Source organism: Eurosta solidaginis, chromosome 5, assembly GCF_040869045.1.
Source record: "Eurosta solidaginis isolate ZX-2024a chromosome 5, ASM4086904v1, whole genome shotgun sequence".
NCBI classification, from domain to species: Eukaryota; Metazoa; Arthropoda; class Insecta; order Diptera; family Tephritidae; genus Eurosta; species Eurosta solidaginis.
In genome coordinates, this window is record NC_090323.1 from 121,550,800 (window position 1) to 121,575,812 (window position 25,013).

The 25,013-nt window shown below is 35.7% G+C and overlaps 2 protein-coding genes across 3 annotated transcripts in view; one reads left to right on the forward strand and one right to left on the reverse strand.

The window, feature by feature from the left end:
• The window catches only part of mus312 (mutagen-sensitive 312), a 554,297-nt gene that overhangs the window by 186,774 nt on the left and 342,510 nt on the right, over positions 1–25,013 (forward strand). The gene's annotated exons all lie outside the window — the stretch shown is intronic.
• On the reverse strand, positions 1,940–3,676 carry LOC137252868 (uncharacterized). The gene is made up of 7 exons (XM_067788985.1): positions 3,579–3,676; positions 3,247–3,374; positions 3,034–3,183; positions 2,679–2,882; positions 2,445–2,610; positions 2,191–2,375; positions 1,940–1,978 (listed from the first exon to the last, which is right to left on the reverse strand). Exons 1-7 carry the CDS (start codon positions 3,667–3,669, stop codon positions 1,940–1,942), a joined length of 963 nt encoding a protein of 320 aa, XP_067645086.1. The 5' UTR covers positions 3,670–3,676.

Sequence of the window (25,013 nt, forward strand, 5' to 3'; positions counted from 1 at the left end):
GTAGAATAGTTAAAATAAACATTTAAATTTTTGTGGCTACGTATCTACTTTAATTTAGATATCAACGTTGTAAAGATTAAAACATACAATTTATATTTTATTCACGAAAACTTATTTATTTCTTTTAAATATATAATAATAAAAATAATTCACAAAAAGTTACAATGTTCAAGCCTTTTCCGCTCTTCTTAAGTTAACCATAACAGTCTTTTAGATAACGTTTTAAACATAAATGAATATGTGTACGTTCAGTTAAAAAAAACCAAAAATAAGGTTAAAGCAGAATCTATTCTAAACCTCTTCAAGCATTCTTTTTTTTTAACATCGTTTTAATCACAAGTTTTCAGTGCCATACTTAAATTTTATTTATTCAGAAATCTCTTTCTCCGAGAACTTTATATTAATAAATAGGTTCATATAGTATGAATAAATATACATAAAATTTTCTCCAGAAAAAGTAAACATACTTAACTTCTAAAAAAATATACAGCGTAGTAAAAGCTTTTAAAGCGTATTTTTAATTATCCATAACAGTCTTTACGAAAATTACATACCGTTTGCATGAACATTTTTGCAAAACATATTTTAAAAAATTACTTGAATTTTGAGGATAGAATGTGTTTAAAGCACCTATGCCTCAATTTTCCTTAAAGAGGTCATTAATTTTTCTTAGCCTAAACATGTTTTTTTACTAGAATATATATATATATATATGTGTACAAACATATATTTGGTGTATTCACGAAAGCCTGCTTATCAGGTTATCTGTTTATGTGTTTATATTTTGAACACAGTTTATAAAACCAAAATACACTGGAGAGAAATAATTTTTAAAACAGATAACTTTATATGCAGACTGTCGTGAATTGCCCAATTGTATTAATAGAATTTCGGTCTTATATATAAATTTCCATTTGGAGAACGATTTATATGTAAAGGTGACTTGTAAAATTCGGACGGCTGTAGAATTGTAAAATTACTTTCTTTCAGTGAAATCAAGTATGACTGGAAGTGTTCAGAAAAACATTCAATTTTGTGCTTGATGCACAGGGGGCTTTAGCCCCTCAAAATGGTGACTACAATGTACACAAAAGAAGGTGCTTGAAGATGTCAAATTATGTAAAACTTTAAAGTGAATTGCAAGAAAATCCACATTTTGAAAAACTTGTTCACACAAAAAGCACGATACCATATTGAATTATTATACATATGCACATACATATATGTACGCTTATTAACAAAGTTTTCTTATCATACTATTTAAGATCGTTAATTAAACACAGTACATTTGGAGATGCCTTGTCGTCTTCTAAATTTATCGAACAAAAATACTTTTGAACAAACAACCAAAATTCTAAGCTATCACTGGGGTATTTTAAATTCAGCACATGAAATGTCTTAAAACACGTATCAAACGCACTTAAAAAACAAGGCATCTCATACTTGATTTCATCAAAGTAAACATAAAACTTAGCGTCACATAAATTATAGCCAACTGCAATAATTATTGGTTGTAAGGTCTCACCGCGATCAAAGAGAGAAGTCTTCAGCTTGTTTAAACAGTTTTCAACATCATTTGCCGTAACAACATGAAGAATAAATGACATTTGCGAATCTTTGATAGTGGACCGGTAAATCTTTCTTGTGGTATTTGCTTTTCGTTTTATTGTTGGACGTAGCAAAACATGTAGCAGTAGTGCAATGAGCTGTTCTGAACCTATGTATATGTTTAAAAACAGTATAGAAATACATATAAATAAATGTACAAATAAATAAATGTTTGAGGAAATGCGCTGACAAACCTTTATCTTGTGATTTTATTGTTTCCAATTGTTGCAAGTGCGCCGGATCCGTCAACTTTGCATTTAGCAATGGGATAATCTTGAGATTAAAGGTTTTCCATTTATCGACGATAGATGTCGAATGTGGATGTAAGTAACTAAAATCGATTTGAATCTAAAAATAGATAGTATTGATGCTGTTAATATATATTGTATTATTGTAATTCGTACAAGTATATAGTATTGACATGTTTTAGTATGTGATTTTCATTTTTTGGTTTTGGTTTGAAAAACACTAAATTTTTTTTTTCAAATATTTCAAATCAAAAACCCAAAATTATTTATGGCAGAAGTGGTTAAAGCATTTCAATACCAGGTGCCCTATAATTATGATAAGCACTATACTTACCAGATTATACCCCAATGAATGTGAAAAGAGCTTCCAATTTTGTAAGACGTTAATAGTGCTGCTTTGTGTACCGTTTGTGCTTAAAATTTCTTGTCTTCGTTTTTTGAAACACGTCCGCCAATTTTCCTGCACCTCATTCCACGGCTCCGTAAAAATTTTTAGCCAATCTTGAGCCTTGGCAATTTCTGATGAATAAATCAAAAAAGGTTTATAATAGTACACATAAAACGTAGAAAAATTCGACTTCAATATACCTGTTTCTTCTCCACAGTTTGAAATATCAGCTTTTGGGGATTCACCACCTATATTGTTTCTCTCATAAACAAGTTCACCCGTTCTCTTTAAGCGTTTTGCATTATTATAATATTTGTCATACAATCTTCCTGAAGGCCGCGATCCAATTAAATTAAAGTATATTGCCTATGTAGAAAATATCCAAATGAAAATAAGCAAAACATTAAAAATATAGTTTTAAATAAAAGACAAACCTTGTCGTCATTGAATGTTCCTTCAATTTGAATAGATATATGCTCAAATTCTTTTCTGCCAATTTTTATTTTATGTTTTAAGTGCCAAGTTATTATAGAATCTATTAGAATTTTACGTGCTGCGTCGTTCAGTTTTCCAGTGGCTTTGTAAGTCTGATTGACATAGTATCCATTTGGATGACTTGCCAATACTGATTGAATATTCTATATTTTGAAAATAAATTAAAATATTTTAACCAAGAGACACAATTTTTAGAACTCAACACACTGTTTCTCATCTACGTTATTTTTTTTACATATAATTGAATGTGTCTCTATTGTGGGTATTATACACTGAAGATATTTACATACTTACAATGGAGCCGCGGTACCCATGAGGATCGTTGATAACTTTTGAAGAAGTGCTTGTTGATTGGCTGCAGTTTAAATATGGTGAATTTTCAATGTCTTCCAGGAAAGTCGTATCAACAGATATTGTATCGCAGGCTTTAACATCAGCATATCCCTTAAATAAAAAAAGTTTTACTTTGTTTACCAAATAAAATTCTAATTTTATGTTTGTACTTACATTTGCGATTTTCCATTGCTGAAGCTTGAAACGAAACTCCACTTTTTCTCCTAATTTACGTTCCCGGAATAAGTATGTCAAGTCCTGCTCTTCCAAATATCTTAGCCGTTTAAGTGTAATAAATTCATCTACAATTAGTGAAAATATTACACATTTAATAAGTTTTAATTATTTCTTTTACAAACTACAATCGATGCATGTAATTATTTCCACACTTTTTATGTGAGCAATAAAAGCAACAACACAACCAAAGCCAAATAACGGAATGCTTGCATGACGCAGTTTCAACAGCATATTTGTTAATTTACAAAACTAATTATTAATAAACTTACCTTGTAAATTTTGTAAAATGTCGCTGAATCCCCAAGTTTCTAATAAAGATTCTAGTCCGTCCTTTTCAGGAGATTCTAAAATATTTTCCATTTTTGTAATTTTGCACACAATACTCACGCACGACCGGCTTCCTCAAAGTTTTCAACGAACTGATTGCAATGAGCGTCGGCTTCTATTATTGCTGTCGCTTACCTTTTAACTGCTGTATCAATGGTTACTTTAACACAATAGTAGTTACACAATTTTCCATTGTCCAAATAACCTATTAAAATAGTTAAAAAGCAACAACAATTTCAGGGAGAAATATTTTAACCGATTGGTACTGGTACAATTAACCAAAGTTTGTGGTTGGTTTAACGATTTTTTGAAATGAATAATTTCATAGTAAAATTAACCAAATAAGATCAGTTAAATCACACTAACAAAATAACATTAGAAAAAATACGATTTACGTCGGTTAGTTTTACAGACGAAATAGTAAGCGAAGAAAGCAACAATTTTTGAATTGGTTAATTCTACTATATTTATTGGTAAGAAAAAAACAACAACATATAAAGAAAAATTTAACTTTTTCTAATAGTTAATATAACAACATAAAATTGTTTAAATTACAACAACAAATTATACAGAGTATGCACTAACCGAAAAAAAATTGTTAATTTGACCAACGTTTGCAGTTAGCTGAGCATTTTTGCAACAACAATTTCCATTGTAGTAAAATTAACCATGGAAATTGTTAGATTTAACCAATGTTATTTATCTGGGTGTAGGGACATTTCCCCTGTTGGCTATCTGCAAATTGGTTTGCAGGATGTAACAAAATAGAGATTCGCCTCTCTCGTTCGTATCTGCTCCTCTTTACTCATTGTGGTGCGCATTTGCATCTGCGTCTATGACCAACCGCCCTTTGCGCCCTTCCTCCTGTACTAGCCTTTTGCACTCCATCGGTGGAACCTCCACAGCATGGGCGATGTAGCAGGATGCTAGGATAAATCCCTGCTTATTTTTTTGCTCAACGGCCCTCAATACGAGGTCCTCAGCAGTGTAATTAGGCAGCATATATGAATGCAGCTGTTTCCTTACCATTACTGCAGCTCGCACCCGTCCTTCCGTTTGCGCGTAGTAAACGCCAAACCCGCGCGATGAGAGCCATGGCTCCTGGATCAGCGCCACGTCAAACGAACCCTCCTCAAGGGTTAGGAGGAGTTCGCTCGACGCCACTTTACTGTGTTGGAGGTTTATCTGTAGGACTCGCAGCACCATTGGGCTGTTTTCCCCCTCCAGCACCTTCGTCGTGACGTCGTCGTCCTCCCCTTGTGCTTTTGGTTTAGAGTATTCGAGGCCCCCTTCAGCCTCTCGTAACTGTTGTGCCGGGTGTTACTCTGTGCGAGTCACAGCACCATTTGGCGGATGGTCCTCTTCTGACACCTTCGGGATGACGTCGGCTACCTCCACCTGTCTTTTTTCTCTTAGGCTTTTGAGGTGCTTTTCGACTTCGACTACCTGTAGCGTGTTAGAATTTTTATCCTCGGGACTTCTTTTCCTGAGTCGCATGTAAATTTTGCCTATGCCAAAGGACATTTTGCCAAGCGTGTACAATATATCCTCCGCCTGCTTGTTTATTTGGAAGATGTAGAACTGACCTAACTCCGTAGGCCGAGATACAGTAAGTACCTTCCAATCCTGTGTCGGTATGTTCGGATTCTGATCCTGCAATCGCAGTGTATCCTCCGATTTCATCGCGCATGGTATCCGTACCTTAACTTTTGGTACCGTGGGGATTTGCGCTTTATCCACCACCTCAGACCACGCGTTCGTGCCTTGCCTTTGGAGGTTTGGAACCACTTCTTCCAGCGACCGCAAGCTCGAGATGTTGTCGCACACTATCATCTTCACACCATTATATCCCCCCGAATCAAAGATTGAAAGGGGCTTACTTAGTTGTTCCCGCATCATCTTAAGTATTAAGCTAATAAGCTCATTTACTACAGATCTCCACCTTTCAGTAGTCATCTGTCCGAAAGGTCTGCCACGATCAACCATCGCCACAGTCAGTGACTGCTTTGTCACATCACTCATCTTCTCGGGGAAAGCCGGGGTCTTAGTGTTATCTCCCTCTGGCACCTCCGAGAAAGCCGGAGTCTTAGCATTATCTCCCTTTGGCTTATCTCCTACTTCCGTAGTTGGAACTTCCCTCTGACTCGCAGCTTTCGAAGTAGTTGCTACCTCGCTATTGGGGTCCATCTGTCTTACAGATTTGGGCCTACTTGTTTTGTCTATGCGACTGACCTGCCTCGCGGCTCTGGGACTGGGTTCGTTCTGCCTCTTGAAAGCAGGCTTGTCGCCTTCCGCCGAACGTTGCCTCTTCATTCTGCCATTCGTCGCTTCTTCCTCCTCGTACCGGTTGCAGAACCGAGGGTTTCTCGCAGCAAATCTCTTGAACTGCCTTCGACCTACTTCTACCGTCTCATGGGCCCATTCCAAGCGCTCGATCTCCACTTCTGTTGGGTCGACCACTGCTCCCAAGCGTTGTACAATTCTTAGTTCTGCACGGTACTGCGAGAGCTCTTTTACTTCCTCTGCTCCGTACCCTTCTCCACTCTTCTACTCCCTTTTAATTTGTGTGGTTCTCCAACACGGAGTTCATTGAATCAGGACTACTCTCGCTCCCCGAGTCCGACGCATCGCTTAATGCGTATTTGTCGTCCTTGGCTTGCGACTCAGTCCTCTTATCATCGTCTTTATTACAATTAGGTAATGATTCGCTCATCTGGGTCGTACGACCACCTGCCCGACAATGCGGGCTCAGCGGTCTAGTATTATATACGGGGAAAGAACTGTCCACCACAGCAGTGTCCCTTACTGTGTTAAGGCCATCAATACTTCCCGAGGTGGCCCGGTATCGGGAAGGCTCCGTTCGAATACAGCCGAATTTATCCCCTGGCTGCAAATCGTCCAATAGGCACGGTCCGCATAACACCCGGGATTAGGGGGTTGGCAGTTCTTGGTCACCGACATTCCGCCGCCCTCCTATGAGGCGAAACGGCGTAGATGTCAGTCCTAAACAGCTCCGCCTCATAGTCGGGCGCTATGGAGTTCGGCTAAGCCCTCACACCAAAGACGACTTAACCTGCTTATAGAACAGAAGCCGACAAGCGTAATTTGTACTATAAAGGACTAAAGTTCTACAATAAATTACAAAAGGGAATTTAAACAAATGGCAATTACTGTAGAGCACTACCATTCTAGAGCAAACTTCCGAATCACCAATAGCATGATTTCCAACGTATACAAAAAGTAACCTATGCTCATACTGTAACGCATCACTCAACCAAATTAGGGCATTGCCGTTCAGATGTTGCCGTCGCACCTAAAATATGTACGTGAACAGTGTCAGATACAACTGGTACAATTCTTGCATTAGTGTCAATTGTCTGCTACCAATCACTCACTCCATTTGGGCAGTCAATAACTTTAATTAGATTATATTATAATTACTATATATAGGTATAAGCTAGGCTTGGTATAAGCTATAAGAAATAAATAAATAAAGCAATTGAAAAGGCGAAACAAGAATTTTGCCACCCGTTCTGTTTTGTTTATCGTTTTCTCATTTTAGGAAAAGAAATTTTTTGTCATATAGAAAAGTGTCTTTTCGGTTGAGAACCCTATGACTCTCAAGTTGGGGCACTGTTCAGAAACAATGCTTGAGACTTGAGTTTAATGTTGCAATGTCACTTTTAGTAGCATCAAAAGAATTCATTAGCATTACAACCTCACATCAAATAGTTACCACTACATACGGCCCACTGTAGCAGCGATCAGCGAGCGAACGAGAGTGCACAGATAATTGCAGACGCGACAGTGCGAGTGCGCGAAATTCTTAAACTGTTAGTATTGATTTATACTTATGTAGAAACAACTTGCTTTAGATCGCGCCTCGCCGACTCACCAAACCCATCACCCACGTCTGCTGATTCGTCATCACCAGTCGCCTTTCCAACGATCTTAACCCCCTCTACTGTTCGACAGGATAGTAGTTCGCTGTAAACCAGTCACCGTTTACCGATTACACCAGCAGCGATATGATGCCCGTTAACAGATACACTGTCCACCGGTTCCAGCGGATGGACGTTATTTAGCGAATCTACGCCTGTCACCTTCAATATTATAACTAGGTAAACCTCTGTCATACTGTGTTTATACGTCTGAACCAAATACCACCAAAAAAGTCCTTGTATTCATTTAGAAACGAAATAGGTGCTTTCTCGGCTCTGCATTTTACTTTACTCCAGCCTTCGACGAAATCCAATGTGACTCAAGCGTAAATGTTTTCTGGGGTATATTTGATTAACCTTGTATTATAAAAGGTGTGTATAAAAGATGTGTGTTTGAACTTTAAGTATGAATTGCCTTTATTCAAATATTGTCAGTTTATTTATACTAAATTATTCTAAACCTATTCTTACATACATACTTACTTTAAACTTTACATACTAACATATCTACATACAAATCGACACAAATATGTACCTTCATATTTGCGTTGATTTGTGTCGTCTGTGGGAATTGCAGTATCAGCAAATTTGCCTAAATGCAAATTTGGTTTAGTCGCGCGGTGCACACACATCTGTATTAAATCGTGGGAATTGCGCTATCAGAAACAATTAGAAACCGCGCCGCTTTGTGTTGATTAAAGGTTGGACTCATTTTGTCACAGGGTGGCACATTAAGAGGTTTACCCGTTTGGCATTGCAATTGTTGGCTGTTTACACTACAGTATATGTTCTATATTAGCCAAATAATTGGATCAATATTTCGTGTCGTAGAGTACAACATATATGGCTTTCGATTGTCATTTATAAAATTATCCTGAGCCAAATCGGACCACATTTACGATTTTTTGAAATATTTCGATCCATGCGCCACATATCGCAGTGTTTTTTCTTATTATTGCATTGTCATCGGGAAATTCGTTCACAACGGCTGGCCGGCCGCTCGCTACACAGAGTGAAGCTGAATAAACCCGTTTAATAAGTCGCTGAACTACGTTGTAAGCGCAAATCTCGGGAACGGTTGAACCGATTTCGCAAATCCTTTTTTTTAGAATATTCCTTGAGGTACGAGGATTATTCTGACGGAGAGAAAAATTCTAAAAAAGTCTAAAAAAACTCCACTTTTGTAGTAAAAAATCATAACATTTTTCTTTACACAGCTATAAATTCAAAACGGATGGATCGATTCGAATATTTCTTCTTTGCAATAAAACTTTGAAATATTTACCTTCGATTCTTTTCTTATGTCAGCAAATTTGTTTAAACAAAAGTAACATCATCATATGTATTTAATTAGCGAGCTTTGCTCATATTGCTTTATACAATGTTTTTGTAATTGATATTAGAGAAAAATTGTGAGTTTACAAACGGCGATGGTTACTAGGACATGTTTCAGAAACATGCACTACTCAAGTCATTTGCAAAGCAGCTCTGAATGTACAAAAAATTTTTAAATTTTTCGAAGAAAATAAATAGTTAAGTTGTTTTGTTGCCGAGCACAATTTGCCATTTGCAATTATGGATCATTTAAATATGCTTATGAAAAATAGCATAACTGATTCTAAAATTGTGAACAAATTTTGCATCAATAGATTTAAAGCACACAAAATAATAACTCAAATAATAGGGCCAACAATTGCTCGGTTATGATGGGAGCAAAAAGCAGTGCAAGCAAGGCTGAAGCAAGTTGTTCCAAATCTGCAAGTTAATGTGTGTTTGTCACATTTTAAATTTAGCTTCAATGGCCACTTGTGATGTATTTCCCAATAAAATTGATAAATTTTTGTTGGAATATCCAAGTAGTTCGACTACGCTCAGTACCAAACACCCTTTATAACGAAATGTAACAAACAACAATATGTAACTGTATACTCATTTCTCTCATTATAACTTTAATATGAAACATTGCTCTTTAATATTCTTGACAGTCCTTTGTTAACCGTATACCGGAACGCATCGCTATTTTCTATATATGTGCTCAAATAAAACTTTACTTTAACGGCACTTAGCTGGAATCCACCGTGTTATAATTTCTTATAATTTTTAAAAGACGTAAACTATCATTTTTGTAACAGCCCCCTTAGGAGGGCAGACTTTCAGAGTTTTCAAGAACATTTCGGTACAGATCAAGTTTACTGCGGTGTTAATGTGGATATTATTCTATCAAACAACCTTTTCTAAAAAGATGACGTACACATATTTAAGAGCTGTGCTAAGTAGTACTTTATTAAAGAAAGTAAATTTGAATGCTAGAATTTTGTTGTGGGCTGCAAAGCTTTCACCAGAAAGTATTTTAAGTGGTGATACAAATAGTATTGTGCCTTTAGTTATGCACTCGTTTCCGAAATCTGCATTTGATAAAATAGGAAAAATTAATTCTGAATTTATATCTTTAGCAGAGCATGAGAGCCTTAAAAAATTCATGAATTTAAATATATCCAGCTTTTGGGAAGAATTAAGATCAGTTAAAAATAAAGTGAATGCGCAAATGTTTTCCAATGTTTATAGAATAGTTCAAGGCATATTGTCGATTCCACACTCATCCACAAACGTAGAAAGGATATTTTATATACAAAATTTAATTAAATCTAAGTGTAGAAATAGAATTCATACAAGCACAGTTTCGAATTTAATAAAAACTAAAGACTTGATGAAATCAACTAACAATAGTTGTCATAATATAGATACGAAAAAAAGCTTTTTGTCAACTGAGGTATTTAAAGAACTCAAAGAAGAAGAACAGTTAATGTAGTCATTGAAACATGAGTTATTAGTATAGATGTAGGCGACAATTTGTCAACTTTTATACGTGAATCTAAATCTTTTGAACCTAAAATGTTTTTATGAAACGTTTTTGCATTGAATGTAGATGTTATTTTTTTAAATATTAATTTTATATTCCTTACTGGTACTCAATAGAGAAATGTTTTTTTATATGTATATAATTGTACGCCTCAATCGATAAACTTCTTTTATTATTTTTACTGGAAAAGTATTTCTTCATAAATCATATTTCCCTGTTATACTACCTTTAATTTGTGTTAGAAAGTTTCCTGACTAAAAACATTTTTTAGATAAAGAAGCAGAATATAGCTTTAGTTTGGTTCAAATTCATATCCGAAGACTTTTGGTACATTTTTGGACGATTTGGTACATTTTTTTCCTCGTTTGGTACAAAATGAAAAAATCCATTTATCATCCCTGGTTGACACCTGCTGAACATCTAGTTACTCTACAACTTGTATTGAGCAATGGATAAAAGGTAAAGCTTTAAGAGTAGTGGAAACTCCAGTCAACCCAGTGCACGGACTTTACCACTTTATTGGTAGATCTACCAACTTTTTAGCCCATTTTCATTTTCTACCACTTCTACCACCAAAGCCAAAAAATCTACCAACATTTGCCTTTGTAAGGAAATTAAGAAACGATTCAATTTCGAAGAAGAAAAATTACACCTTTTGGAATATTTTGATGCAAAAATATTCAATATAGTCAAATGACAACGATTGTTCCCTTACTTAAAGCTTTTCTATTTCACATAACTTCCAAGGAAATTCTTAACAACGAATGGCGATCGTTGATATTATATGATGAAGGATGGATAAAATTGGGAACTGAAAAGACTGTTTTTGAAGAAAATTTGTTTGAAAATTTGAGTGAATAAATGTGCTCCTTAGCAATATTACCTCAAAGTTATGCAGCCGCAGAAAGATCGTTCTCTATATTGAACGACATAAAAACCGCCAAGCGTAATGGATTAAACAATTGTTTTTGTTTTTATCGGCCTATTGATAAATGATTCAAGGTTCGATTCGAGCTCAAGATCAGAACAATAATTTTTTCTAATGATAATTATTGTTATTTTTTTTTTCTAAATTTGAAAAATTGTATTTTGTTTTTGGAATAGTAAGTAGAAAATTTTTCAGACAACCTGCCATAGCTGCGCAGATAGATCCATTTCGAAGGGTGCCTAAGCCTTCATCATCAGTACGCTTTAGGCATGCTGCGCTAACCATTTAGCTATACAGCGGTAGTTTGTTTGACTGGCAAATTTGCTACTTCTATTCCTTTTTACCAACTATATTTATTCAGTGTTGTGCCATCTGGTGCAAATCACTGATAATGCTGCATTTTTGTTTATTGTCAATTACTTTGTTTGACATTCCCAAGTGCTCATGGTTTATTAACAATTGTTTTTGTTTTTATCGGCCTATTGATAAATGATTCAAGGTTCGATTCGAGCTCAAGGCCAGAACAATAATTTTTTTCTAATGATAATTATTGTTATTTTTTTTTTTAATTTTTCTAAATTTGAAAAATTGTATTTTGTTTTTTGAATAGTAAGTAGATGAAGTAATGGATTAAAAATTTCAAGCATTTCCAATCAAATATTAATAAGTAAAAGAGTATTGTGTCGGACGGACTTTATTTCAGCCTCCAATCGAATTAATAAGATTTTATACAAACATTTTAATTTGTAGAAGGTGATTTTGTTCCATGTATTTAATAACACCCATATGGCACTAGATTTTGTTTTGTTTTTTTCTGACAATTTTTTTTTGTCGAAAATTTAGTTTTTATTTTGAAAAATTTGTGCACAAATTCAATACAAGAAATAAATTTTTTATGAAAGAAAGTATTCGTCATCTACTCGCAAATATTTTCCTGCGCTATTTTCATCAGTTATTAATGAATAATTTTGAACGAAAATAAAAAAGCTTTAAGTAAACGATAACATGCCAGTGTGGCAGAAAAATACTGGTACCTTCTAAATTGTTGTTGTAATGAGACGTATTGGTAAATTTTTCTCAGTATTTCAAGCTCAAAATACAGAAAAAAGCAAGTATCATATAGGCATGAGCTATATATATACAAATTAACATTAATTTTTTTGTTTTGTTTACTTGTTTTTTAAAGTGTTATTTCCTTTAAATGTTCTTTATTTGTTTTACAATAAAATATGAATTTGTTTTGTACAAATATAAAGTGTAGCTATGGTTTTCTTGAAAAAAACAAAATCTACCAACTTCTACCACTATTTTAATTTTTCATCTACCAACATTATCTTTTTAAAAGTCCGTGCACTGAGTCAACCCAAGTTGGGAGGCGTTATTAAATAACCTTGTAGAAGAGTTTGGAGTAAAGAGAACTTATTTTAATTTAAGAAGCGATGCAATGAAAGTTGATGCTAAGAGCATAGAGGTGTTACACGATAAGTTAAGAGAAATATTAAGCCAAATGAATATTAAATATAGCTTAGAACCTGATAAGTTGTATACTCCCGACAATAATGAAAAGATGATATTTGATATTTATGTAAACTTTTTGCCATTGAAATTAAGAAATAAGGTATAAACAATGCACATTATTGTATTTCATGTGGTATTCACTGAAATGAGTAATGAATTGGTGCCACAGCAACATCAACAGAGGAGCATAAGAAGAAGACCGGCGGGATAACACCAATCCGCCGGAGTTGCCTGCATTCATTCTGCAATGCAATTTTCTGGCGGCCAAGTCGAGTTGAGTTCGCCTTTCGCCATATGCTAAGATCTATTTAAGCCTTCTTAAAAAATCCTTGTGCAATTTCTGAATGGCTGCATCAAATATGCGAAGAGCTCTTCCGTTGCTTATGATATACTTTTCGACTTAAAATAAAGAATATTTTGGTTGTTGTTGTTGTTGTTGTTGTATTAGCAGTGAGAATATTGTGGTAGAACGTAAATACATATTTTAGCACAAATTTGTACAAATAAGTGTTTTTCTTAAAATAACCAATTTCCTTTAACTATTTTGATGCATTCCCTTTAATTTAACTAGTGAAAAAACTCCTATGAAATGGCAAAGAAATCTCCCTCTCCCTCACATTCATAATACCTACTTTTCTCCCATAACCGGTTTCCGCTTTTTCGAACATTGTTCAGAATAGGAGGAAAGGGAGAAGTGAAAAAACTCACAAGGAATTTTTATTTAGAATACGAGCAATGGGAAAAGGGAAAAAACTCGCACGGAATTTTCGTTTAGAATTGGGCTGAATAAATACTGCATATACATATTACATAGAAAATAATATACTAAAAGACATAATATTAGTGAATAGAAGACAAGTGCATAATTTTCCATATAATAATTTGCAAAATAATTGCCATTTTCCAAACGAAAGTAAATCGTTTAATAATAACAATTTTACTCTGAATAAGTCTCAAAATAGAAATAATTTTGCAAGTGGGAATACAAATTTTAAAAGAAATTTTCAAAATTCAAATAATCGTAACAGGAACAGATTTCGCAATTATGATTATCAATATTACAACAGTAATAGAGGAAATAACTATGCTCAGAATAATATAAATAATGGCGAAAACTACAGATCTCCCCCTGTAAGAGGCCATCCAGATAGTTATAATGGAAATAATAATAATTTACAAAATCCAAATATGGATCTACAACAAAATCAGAATAGAAGTTTTAATAATGTCCCATATCATGAACCAGTGGATATTGGAGCTATTAATACCACCCAAAATTTACCGCCTCTGGAACCACATTACCCATAATTTCTTTAACAATAAATAACATAAAAACTAGGTGCCTTGTATATAGTGGGGCTGCAACAACGCTAGGAAATTATGTTTTTTTCTCTAATATAGGCGTAAAAAGAAATCTGAAAAAAACCATCTTCATAAATACCCTAATAGGAAATAATATAATAACAGAAGAAGTAATTGTAAATGTGCCAAGTGAGTTTAATCCAAAAGACGAAACAATGTTAAATTAACCCACTTTATTGATAAGACATTTGATTGCATATTAGATATCAATGTCTTATACCCGATGGGCTCAATAATTAATTTCAAAACCAAAATAATGACAGTTAATAATAATGATATTCCGCTTTTTTATCTTACTTTTAATCCTGCGTATGAGGAAATCAACAACTTAGAAAAGGCTGAAGTTGCAGAATTTACAAATCTATTTCCTCCTGATTTGAATGAAGAAGAATATAAAGTGTTTAAAAAATTCCTTTATAAAAATAAAAGAACATTTTACATTGAAGGCTTAAATTTGACTGCAACCGATTGTGTGAAACACAAAATAATTACTACATCGCATAAGCCTACATTATGTTAAAATTATAGGCACCCTCAAATTTTAGAAAGTGAAATAAATCGCCAAATAAACGAAATGCTAAGAGAAAATATAATCAGACATTCCAAGTCGCCGTATAATTCACCCTTGTGGATTGTTAAAAAAAAATCAACTTCTCCAAGCGAGAAAAAATGGCGTTTAGTCATTGATTTTAGAAAGTTGAACGAAATCACGGTAGACGATAAGTTCCCACTTCCGAATATTGAATCATTATTTGACAAGTTGGGTAGAGCGCAATACTTTTCATCATTAGGCTAAGTTTATGATCGAGCGTAATCGCGTCGCACGATGCGACGAGAATCGCTGTTAGCGATAAATTATATTAGTGCATATGGAGATGTTTATGACAAAGCGATTTAGCGTAAAGCGAATTGAGCGATTACAAGCGACGAAAATTTGCAACCAAAATATTTTGATTCAGTTGAGCGAAATTAGCGAAACAATATGGATGTTTGTATTGAAAAGGTACGTGACAAGCAGTGTTTGTGGAATTTGCGCCATGCAGATTACCACAATCGCGATTGGATGCACTAGATATTTTTTTGTCTTTTTAAATATTTTTTTTCGTAAAAAATAGCTATTTTCTAATAATAAAATTTTACGAGTTAATGTACGCATGTTGCTTTCTCTACACTGCCACAACGTGAATAAAAAGAGGTTGAGTTATATTGTTGAGCATTCCATCGCTTGCGATTTCGCTCTACTATAAATACTCAATCGCCAGCGATAACGCTAGCGAAAATGTAACAAGCGATGGAGCGTTTCTCGTCGCATCGAGCGATGCGATTGCGCTCGATCATAAACTTTGCCTTAGACCTTGCAAAAGGTTTTCATCAGATACTTATGGATGAAAATGATATAGAAAAGACAGCCTTTTCATCATCTCAAGGGCATTTTGAATTTATTAGAATGCGGTTTGGCCTAAAAACGCACCATCTACGTTTCTGAGGATGATGAATTGCGTATTGTACGATTTTATTAACAATATTTGTATCATTTATATGGACGACATATTAGTTTTCTCAACTTCCCTTACTGAGCACATGGAAAGTTTACAAAAAATATTCACAAGACTCGATAATTACAATTTGAAAGCGCAAATAGATAAGTGTAAATTCTTATCAAAAGAAACCCATTTCTTGGGTCACATCATAACCACATAAAATTAATGTAATACAAAATTTACAACTTCCGAAAACTGTGAAAGATATAAAATCCTTTTTTGGCTTGACCGGGTACTACCGGAAATTTATAAAAAATTATTCTCTCATAGCCAGCCCTGTAATAAAAAAAAAAAAAATAAAAAAATAAAAGCCCTGTAATAAAGTATTAAAAAAAGACTCAAAAATAAATCCTCATGATCAGCTTTACATAGAATAATTTCAAAAATTAAAAAATATTTGAACGAACCCGCCCCTACTTAGTTATCCAGACTTCGAGAAAAAGTTTATTTAAACTACTGATGCCAGCAATGTAGCAGGAGCTGTTCTGAGTCAAGAGGGTAAACCTAGCCGAACCCTTAATGTACATGAAAAAAAAAACTACTCAACCCTGGAAAAGGAATTGCTGGCAATAGTGTGGTCTATAAAATACTTTCGTCCATACCTTTACGGGAGAAAGTTTTTAGTACAAACTGACCACCAACCACTGAAATGGTTGTATTCGATGAAAGACCCTAACTCAAGAATAATTCGATGGAAGATACTACTGGACGAGTTTCAGTTTGATATTGAATTTCTTAAGGGTAAAGAGAATAAAGTGGCTGACTATTTAAGTCGAGTTCCACTTTATCAAAATTCGGTAAATAGAATTAAGTGCGAGAAAGAAAACCTAGGTAATAAATTTCATATCTCGGACAGGATATTGAATAAATATAGAATCATCAAATATGGAATATCAAATAAGGATAGTAAAAAATACTAGCTGCAGAACTTAAACGCACTGGAACAATATACTATAAAAGCGTGCAATTACTGGTATATGCTGATGACATTGATATCATCGGCCTAAACACCCGCGCTGTTAGTTGTGCTTACTCTAAACTGGAAAAAGAAGGGGTAAAGATGGGTTTGATGGTGAATGAGGACAAAACGAAGTACCTGCTGTCATCGAGCAAAGAGTCAGCGCATATGCGCCTTGGCAACCACGCTACTGTTGGCAGCCATAATTTCGAAATAGTAAAAGACTTCGTTTATTTGGGAACCAGCATCAACACTAGCAACAACATCAGCACTGAAATCCAGCGAAGAATCAATCTTGCCAATAAATGCTACTTTGGACTAGGTAGGCAATTAAAAAGTAAAGTCCTCTCTCGGCGAACGAAAACCATACTCTACAAGTCACTTATCGTACCCGTCCTGCTATATGGGGTAGAAGCATGGACCATGACAACAGCATATGAAGCGGCTTTGGGAGTGTTCGAGAGAAAAGTTCTTCGAAAGATTTATGGACATCTACGCCTTGGCGATGGCGAGTACCGAAGAAGATTTAATGATGAGCTGTACGAGCTATACGCATCAACATAGTCCAGCGAATTAAAACGCAGCGGCTGCGCTGGCGAGGCCATGTTATGCGAATGAAAGATGATGCTCCGGCCAAGAAAGTGTTTCTATCGGAACCCGCCTATGGAAGCAGAGGTCGAGGGCGGCCCCCACTCCGTTGGAAGGACCAGGTGGAAAACGATTTAAACTCCCTTGGTGTGACCAATTGACGCCGGTTAGCGGAGCGAAGGAGCGACTGGCGCGCCTTGTTGGACGGCCATAACCGTTTAGACGGTTAAGCGCCAATTAAGTAAGTAATAGTAAAAAATAAGAACACAGAAACTGATTTACTATTCTGAAAATATAAAATAATTTATGTCGCAGAAAATGATTTGAATAGTTCGTATTATTTGAATGATTTATTTAGAAGAGAAATTAAGAAAGGCACTATTGGCATATTTTCCGAGCTTCCGATGATAAATATGAGCAAATAGAGAAAATGCTATTTGAGCTTTTTTCCGTTAACGATAGTTTAAATTTTATTAAATGTACAAAAATAGCCACTGATATAAAATCTGAGAAGACTTTGCTGAATATTATTAATGATACCCACGTAAGGAAAAATGAAAATTATGACCAATTAATAGACTTGTATTTTAATCCTAAATTGTTCAAGTATGTAAATAAATACTGCAATAATTGTGGAACATGTATTGAAAATAAATACGATAGAAACCCAATTAAAAAAAATTTGAAAACACGTATACTCCCGGGAAGCCAAACGATGTGATAAACTTAGATAAATTTCATATTCACAAATCCTATTTTCTTACTACAATAGATAAATTTACTAAGCTGGGATAGGCCCATAAATTAACTGACAAAAATATGATAACAATTGAATGGAAATTAGAGGAAAGAATTGCACATTTAGGTAAACCATGTAAATTAATAATGGATATTGAATTTAATAATGCTTTAATTAAATTATTCTTTCAAGAAAATTACATTGATACGCATTTTACGACGCCGCATTCTCATACGGGTAATTCCGATATTGAGCGATTACGCTCCACACTTCTCGGGCATATTCGAATCTTGAAAAACTTAGATAATATTGAAAACGCAGAGGAACTTGTTTTGAAAGAAATTACCTTTTATAATAATTCGATACATCGAACAATAAATTTAAGACCAATCGATTTTATAAACAAGCTAGATATAAATTGCGAAGAAATAAAAAATAGAGCTGAATTAAATAAACAAAAAGCTATTAACAAGGCAAATTTGAACAGAGCAAATATATCATTAGAATTAACCAACCCTAATTTATATACAAAACATCCTACTGCTGTTAGGCAAAAAACAGCCAAACGTTTCAATAGGTATCATTTTAGTAATCCAAACAAAGTTGACGTTGCCCAGTTTCGAAGATCACTAAAATCTATATCTATATAAAAAAAATAAAATTAAATAAAAAAAAATAATAATAACAATAAAAAATAAAATAAATATGTATATAAATCAGCAATAACAAAAATAAAATAATAATAAAAATTGGCTTTGATTTAATGATCATATCTTGCATTTAAATAAAAAAAGGTTAATTATGCGCAAACATATCTATGGATTAAGAAATATATATATTTTTTTTATACAAAAAAAAATGTATTTATTGCTTTTGTTTTATTGATAAATTATGAATAATGAGGCATCATAATAATTATGAACATATCTAGATGATTTGATGGGACTCGAATTTTAAGAAGGAGCGAGTTATATATTATTGTTGTTGTAAGCCGCTCTCACATTATTAGTTTTAATTTCATTTCGTACCTTTCTTATATTTAAAGCTTTAGTTTAAGATAACGTGATTGTTAAAAATTAGTCTTCAGTTAACAGTTTGGAGAGCAAGTAAAGAACATTAAAATTAAATCAAGTGGAATTTAAATAAAAATCTTCAGAGTTTTATTTATGTATAAAAAATATTCGTCATATGGCTATAAACTGCAAATATGCATGTACTCATATAACTAATTACCAAGCAGGAGACACAAGAGTTCTAGAAGGTGAAACGGCTAGACCTTTGGAGAAATATGCGAACGAAGCAACGGAGAGTATAAAAGCAGGGCAAGCTGAACAATCAGTGATCAGTTTAATTTAAACACGCTATCAGTTGCGAAGTGAAGTATAATTGTACTACTTCCAAAGTAGTATAATAAATACCATTTTGCAATACAGAATATTGGAATGATTTATTCAACAGTTTAGCGATTAGAACGTTAGCAGAAGGTTGCAAATAAGCGGAATTTCCCAAAGTTTGTTACAATATGAAGCTTTTATTTAATATGAAGCTTGGTATACTACCAAAGTATTTGAGTTATTAACTTAACTATGTCAATGAAACATAATTTTAAAATATTTTAATGAAATTCCAAGTCATCATAATTTATTAAATTTCAATGAGCTCGAGGCAGTTTAAAAAATTGAAACACAGTTTATATTTTTATATTTCAATTTTATTTTAAAAAAATTTTAAAAATATTCCAAGTCATCTAAAAAATAGTAACGATTTGAAAGCATTCAAACTAAAATAATAAAAAAAAAATTTTAAGTTAAACGGTTTTATTGAAAACAATATTTACATGAAGTAATAATACTAAAAGCGAGAAAATAATTAGGTAGGTTCTAGATACTAGTCATCACACTCCTCATCAATCTAGGGCGTTGATCAGACAAATAAAAGCGTGGGCGCATGAAATTTCTAAAAATGTGAGCCGTAGCACAACCTGATTAAGGTTCAGTTGGTCTTACCTATGACTATCAATAGAAATTTAACGCGTCCAACGCTCTTATTCAATTGACTGATCAACGCCCTAGATTGATGACGAGTACGACGACTACTACCTAGGACCTACCTAATTATTTTCTAGCTTTTAGTATTATTATTACTTCATGTAAGTATTGTTTTCAGTAAAACCGTTTAACTTAAAATTTTGTTTTTTTTTAATTATTTTATTTTTAAGTTTTTAGTCTCCAATTAATTCCCTATTATTTCTCATTCTCATAGGTCCATTTCTATTCATGTGTGTATTATGTCTCCCAAATATGAGCTAGATCGGACCACAAATGCGAATGAATATCTTGATCCATGCGCCACCTAGAGCGATTTTTTTCATAGGTCACTTTCTATTCTTGCATGTATTATGTGTTCCAAATATGAGCCAAATCGGACCACAAATACGATTTTTGTGAATGTCTCGATCCTTGCTCCACCTAGCGGCGATTTTTTTTTCATAGGTCGCTTTCTATTCATGTATGTATTATTTGTTCCAAATTTGAGCCAAATCGGACCACATTTACTATTTTTTGAAATATTTCGATGCATGCGCCACCTATCGCAGTGTTTTTCTTATTATTGCTTTGTCATCGGGAAATTCGTTCACAACGACCGACCGGCCGGCCGCTCGCTACACAGAGTCAAGCTAAATAAAACCGTTTACTAAGTCTCTGAACTGCGTTGTAAGCGCGAATTTCGAGAACGGTTGGACCAATTTCGCTAATTCTTTTTTTAGAATATTCCTTGAGGTACGAAGATTGTTCTGACAAATGCGATTTTTTGAATATCTCGATCCATGCGCCACCTAGGGCAATTTTTTCATAGGTCGCTTTCTATTCTTGCATGTATTATGTGTTCCAAATATGAGCCAAATCGGACTACAAATACGATTTTTGTGAATATCTCGATCTTTGCTCCACCTGGCGGCGATTTTTTTCATAGGTCGCTTTCTATTCTTGTATGTATAATGTGCTCCAAACATGAGCCAAATCGGACCACAAATACGATTTTTGTGAATATCTCAGTCCTTGCGCCACCTAGCAGCGATTTTTTTCATATGTCGCTTTCTATTCTTGTATGTATTATGTGTTCCAAATATGAGCCAAATCGGACCAAAAATACGATGTTTGTGAATATCTCGTTCCATGCGCCACCTAGGGCAATTTTTTCATGGGTCGCTTTCTATTCATGTATGTATTATGTGTCCCAAATATGAGCCAAATCAAACCAAAAATACGACTTTTTTGAATATCTCGATCCTTGCGCCACCTAGCGGCGATTTTTTTCTTAGGTCGCTTTCTATTCATGTATGTATTATGTGTTCCAAATATGAGCCAAATCGGACCACATTTACTATTTTTTGAAATATTTCGATCTTTGCACAACCTAGCGGCGCTTTTTTTCTCATTATTGCATTGCCATCGGGTTCTGAACTATATTCACAGTGTCAAGCTTGTAGCTTATCGGGAAGTTACTTAAATTCCAATTACAAAAAGTGCTGTCCAGCCTGTCAAGTCAGCCTAAATAAAACCGTTTAAAAAAGTTTGATGGAGCACTGCAAAATCCTCCCACTGAGATAACATATTTTATTTTTTTATTTTCACGTTCATGAAATCTCTTTCACCTTCCCTCTTTCTGAAATTTGTACCAGTCCGTTGCTCTAGGGTTTCTGAAGGGGTTCCCCTTCTCTACCCTCCTTAGGGGGACTCTAAAGCTGATATATGTATGCATGATCGGAGAAGGATGGCCTGTCAGGGACCCTCCATTCATGCCCCGATATATTGTTCTGAGAACTCAATGTGATATCAAGCACATTGCTTGATGTAGGCCCAACATACGTAGTCACGCTACCCCGCGTTGTCCACCTGTAGATACTCTGTAAAATATAACAAAAAAGGGACTCTATCATTATTATCGTCCCCTCCCCATACGAATTCGCATCCGCGCCTATGACAAGCCGTCCTCTGCACCCTTCTTATTCCACCAGCTCCTCTGTTGGGGCGTCCACGTTGTGCGCCATGTAGCAGGATGCCAGGATAAGGCACGGTTCTTTCTTCCCTTCTATTGGCACCACCGCTAGGTCTTCGGTGATGAAGTTGGCATACACGAGTACAAGTGTTTCCTAACCATGACTGTAGATCTAACCCTGCTTTCCGTATTTGCGTAATAAACACTTAATCCGGAGCCCTGAGTCTAGAAAACATGACCCCTGTATCAGCTTCACATCAACCCTCCTCAAGAGTCAGGACGAGCTTGCTCGTTGCCACTTTACTGCGTTGGAGGTTTATCTGTAAGACTCGCAGCGTCATTGAGCTGTTTGTCTTTTCGAAGTTATCCGCCACTGCGCTCACGCAATGGATTTTTTCCGCTGTTTTCAGAGTCCGGAGGTCTCCTCCTCTGCTCTGAACGTCTTTGTTAGACTCGCAGCATCATTGAACTCGATGTCCTTTCCTACCTCTCCTGCTTTTAGCATTTTGTGGTTTTTCTAAGGGTTCTCGGCATCATTGATTTGCTAGTGAGCCTCTGCCACTGCGCTTTTGCCCACGTCATTTGCCGCTACTTTCACTCGAGATCCTTTTCCACCTCCATTACTTTTAGCGTATCGGGGTTGTTGTCCTGAGGCCTGCGCCCCAGGACATTTTCCCAAGCTGTGAGTGCAACAGATTTTCCGATTCCTTGTTAGTTTGGAGGATGAAGTAGTGGCCCACCTCCAGTGGTAGGGATACATGATGTGCCTTCAACTCCTGTGTTGGTATATTCGGGCTATGCCGCTGCAGCATGTTAATACCACTCGGGGTATCCAAACCTTGGCATTTGGTGTCGTGGATATCAGTGCTGTATCCACCACCTTCATCCTTGCGACTTCTTCTTTTTGAAGGTTTGGAGCAGTGCTCTGTAGCCATTCTAAAGTCGCGTTATTGGTGCAGGTCATCAGTTTAACGTCATTATGCATCATTCTGATCATGATACTAATCAGCTCCCTTCTACGGATCTCCCTATTTCGGTTGACATCTGCCCATTGCAGACGCTGCAATCTAGTAGTGCCACAGTCAGGGAATGCTTCGCAACTTCGTTCATCTTCTTCTCGATGAAAACCAGAGTCTCAGCGCTAGCCCCCTTTAGTATCGTCGAGTAAGCTGGAGTCTGATTCCCCTTTATCTTAATAACATTCTTTCTCAAACCCTTATTACCTTCCTCTTCCTGTATTATAGCTTTTGAGCTACATGGCTTGGCAGATTTTGAGGTTAGGTTCCTGTAATTCCGGCTAGCTCGCCTTCTGGTTTTGCCTCTTAAAAGCAGGCTTTTCAGGTTCAGCCGATCGCTGCCTCTTCTTCCTCTTCGATGCGGCAAAATTAAGGGTTGCTCGCAGCAAAGTTTTCTTCGGTGAACTGTTTTCGACATTCTTCCACTGCCTCACAAGCGGATGCCAAGCGATCGCTCTCATCGTTAGCTGAGCGAACCACTGGGCCAAGGCGCTGCATAAATCATAATGCTGCCCGATATTTAGAGAGAGTTCTTTTTAAGCTCCCTATCTCTTTGTTCCCGTTCTAACGTTAGTTCTTTGTCCGGGTTGATTGACCGCTCCGTTACCGAGCGCACTGACTGCAAACTATCAGCGCTATCCACGTCTGAATCATCCTTATAGGGATTTCTTCTCCCCGGCTTGCGACGCCATCGCCTTTTCATTCTCATCCTTACTTTGCTTTAAAGTTTTTGAGTTTATCGTGGTCGTACGACTACCTGCCCGACAAGGCGGGCTCACCGGTCTTGTGATAATAATGGGGATAAAAACCGTCGACCGAAACAGCGTCCCTTGCTGTGATAAGGTCGTCATTACTTGCCGAGGCGGCCCGGTATCGGGAAGACTACGTCCAAACACAGCCGAAGATACCCCTGGCTGAATATCATCCAATAGGCACGGTCCGCATAACATTCTGGATTAGTAGGTGGGCAGTTCTTGGTCACCGATATCCCGGCCCGCTCCTGTGAAGCGAAACTGCCTAGATGCAGGCTTTAAACCGCTAAGTACCGTAGTCGGGCGCTGCGGAGTTCGTCTAAGCCCTCACACCAACGACAAGGTGCCTGCTATAGTGAGGGACTACAACAGTAGCACAATTTTATACTAAAAGTAATTATGCCTCTACAGGAGCTAGAGTGGGAGGATTGGAAACATGTCTTTTCCAATCTCCCAAATACATTGGATGATCCATTTCGAAATTGCAGTCGTTATGCTGATTGGTATTTCTTCGCTTTCCGAGAGCATACATATATAATAAGAGCCTTGTTTCTTAATTCTAGGAGTAGGGCAGGATTGGAAACACGTTCTTTCCAACCTCCTAATAAGTTCACTACTAGACTCCTCCTTTGGAACTGCCAATTTCTGTGCCTTTCGGAATCTCCTGCATTCCGACAGCTTAAATAGCAGTACTATAATCATTTTTTTAAATGTTATTATTCACTGTAGTTTTTTCAGTTTTAGGCTTATAATGCCGGAATAACAAACAAACAAATTAAAAATAAATAATAATTCTCTTCTAATTGCGTTGTGCAATGCATGATTTATGCCGACTCCGAACGGCATCTGCAATGCAGATGAATTTTCATAAAGAAGCTTTTCATCGCAGAAATACACTCAAAGTGTTTGCCTAATCACTGCCGATGGGCGACCCTTCATAGAAAAACTTTCTTCTAGTTGAAAATACTAAATTTTTGATGATTCTTTGCACGGGACTTAATCTCAGGACCTTCGCTGTGGTAGGCGGAGCATGCTACCACCACACCATGGCGGCCGCCAAGATTGTGTAGCTCATTGCTGTAAATTGAAACTTGCAAGGAATAATTTGGTAATTCCATATAGTTTGACGCGGAAAATGTATCGTTTTTTAACATGGTTTAAAAAGGCTGCTATTA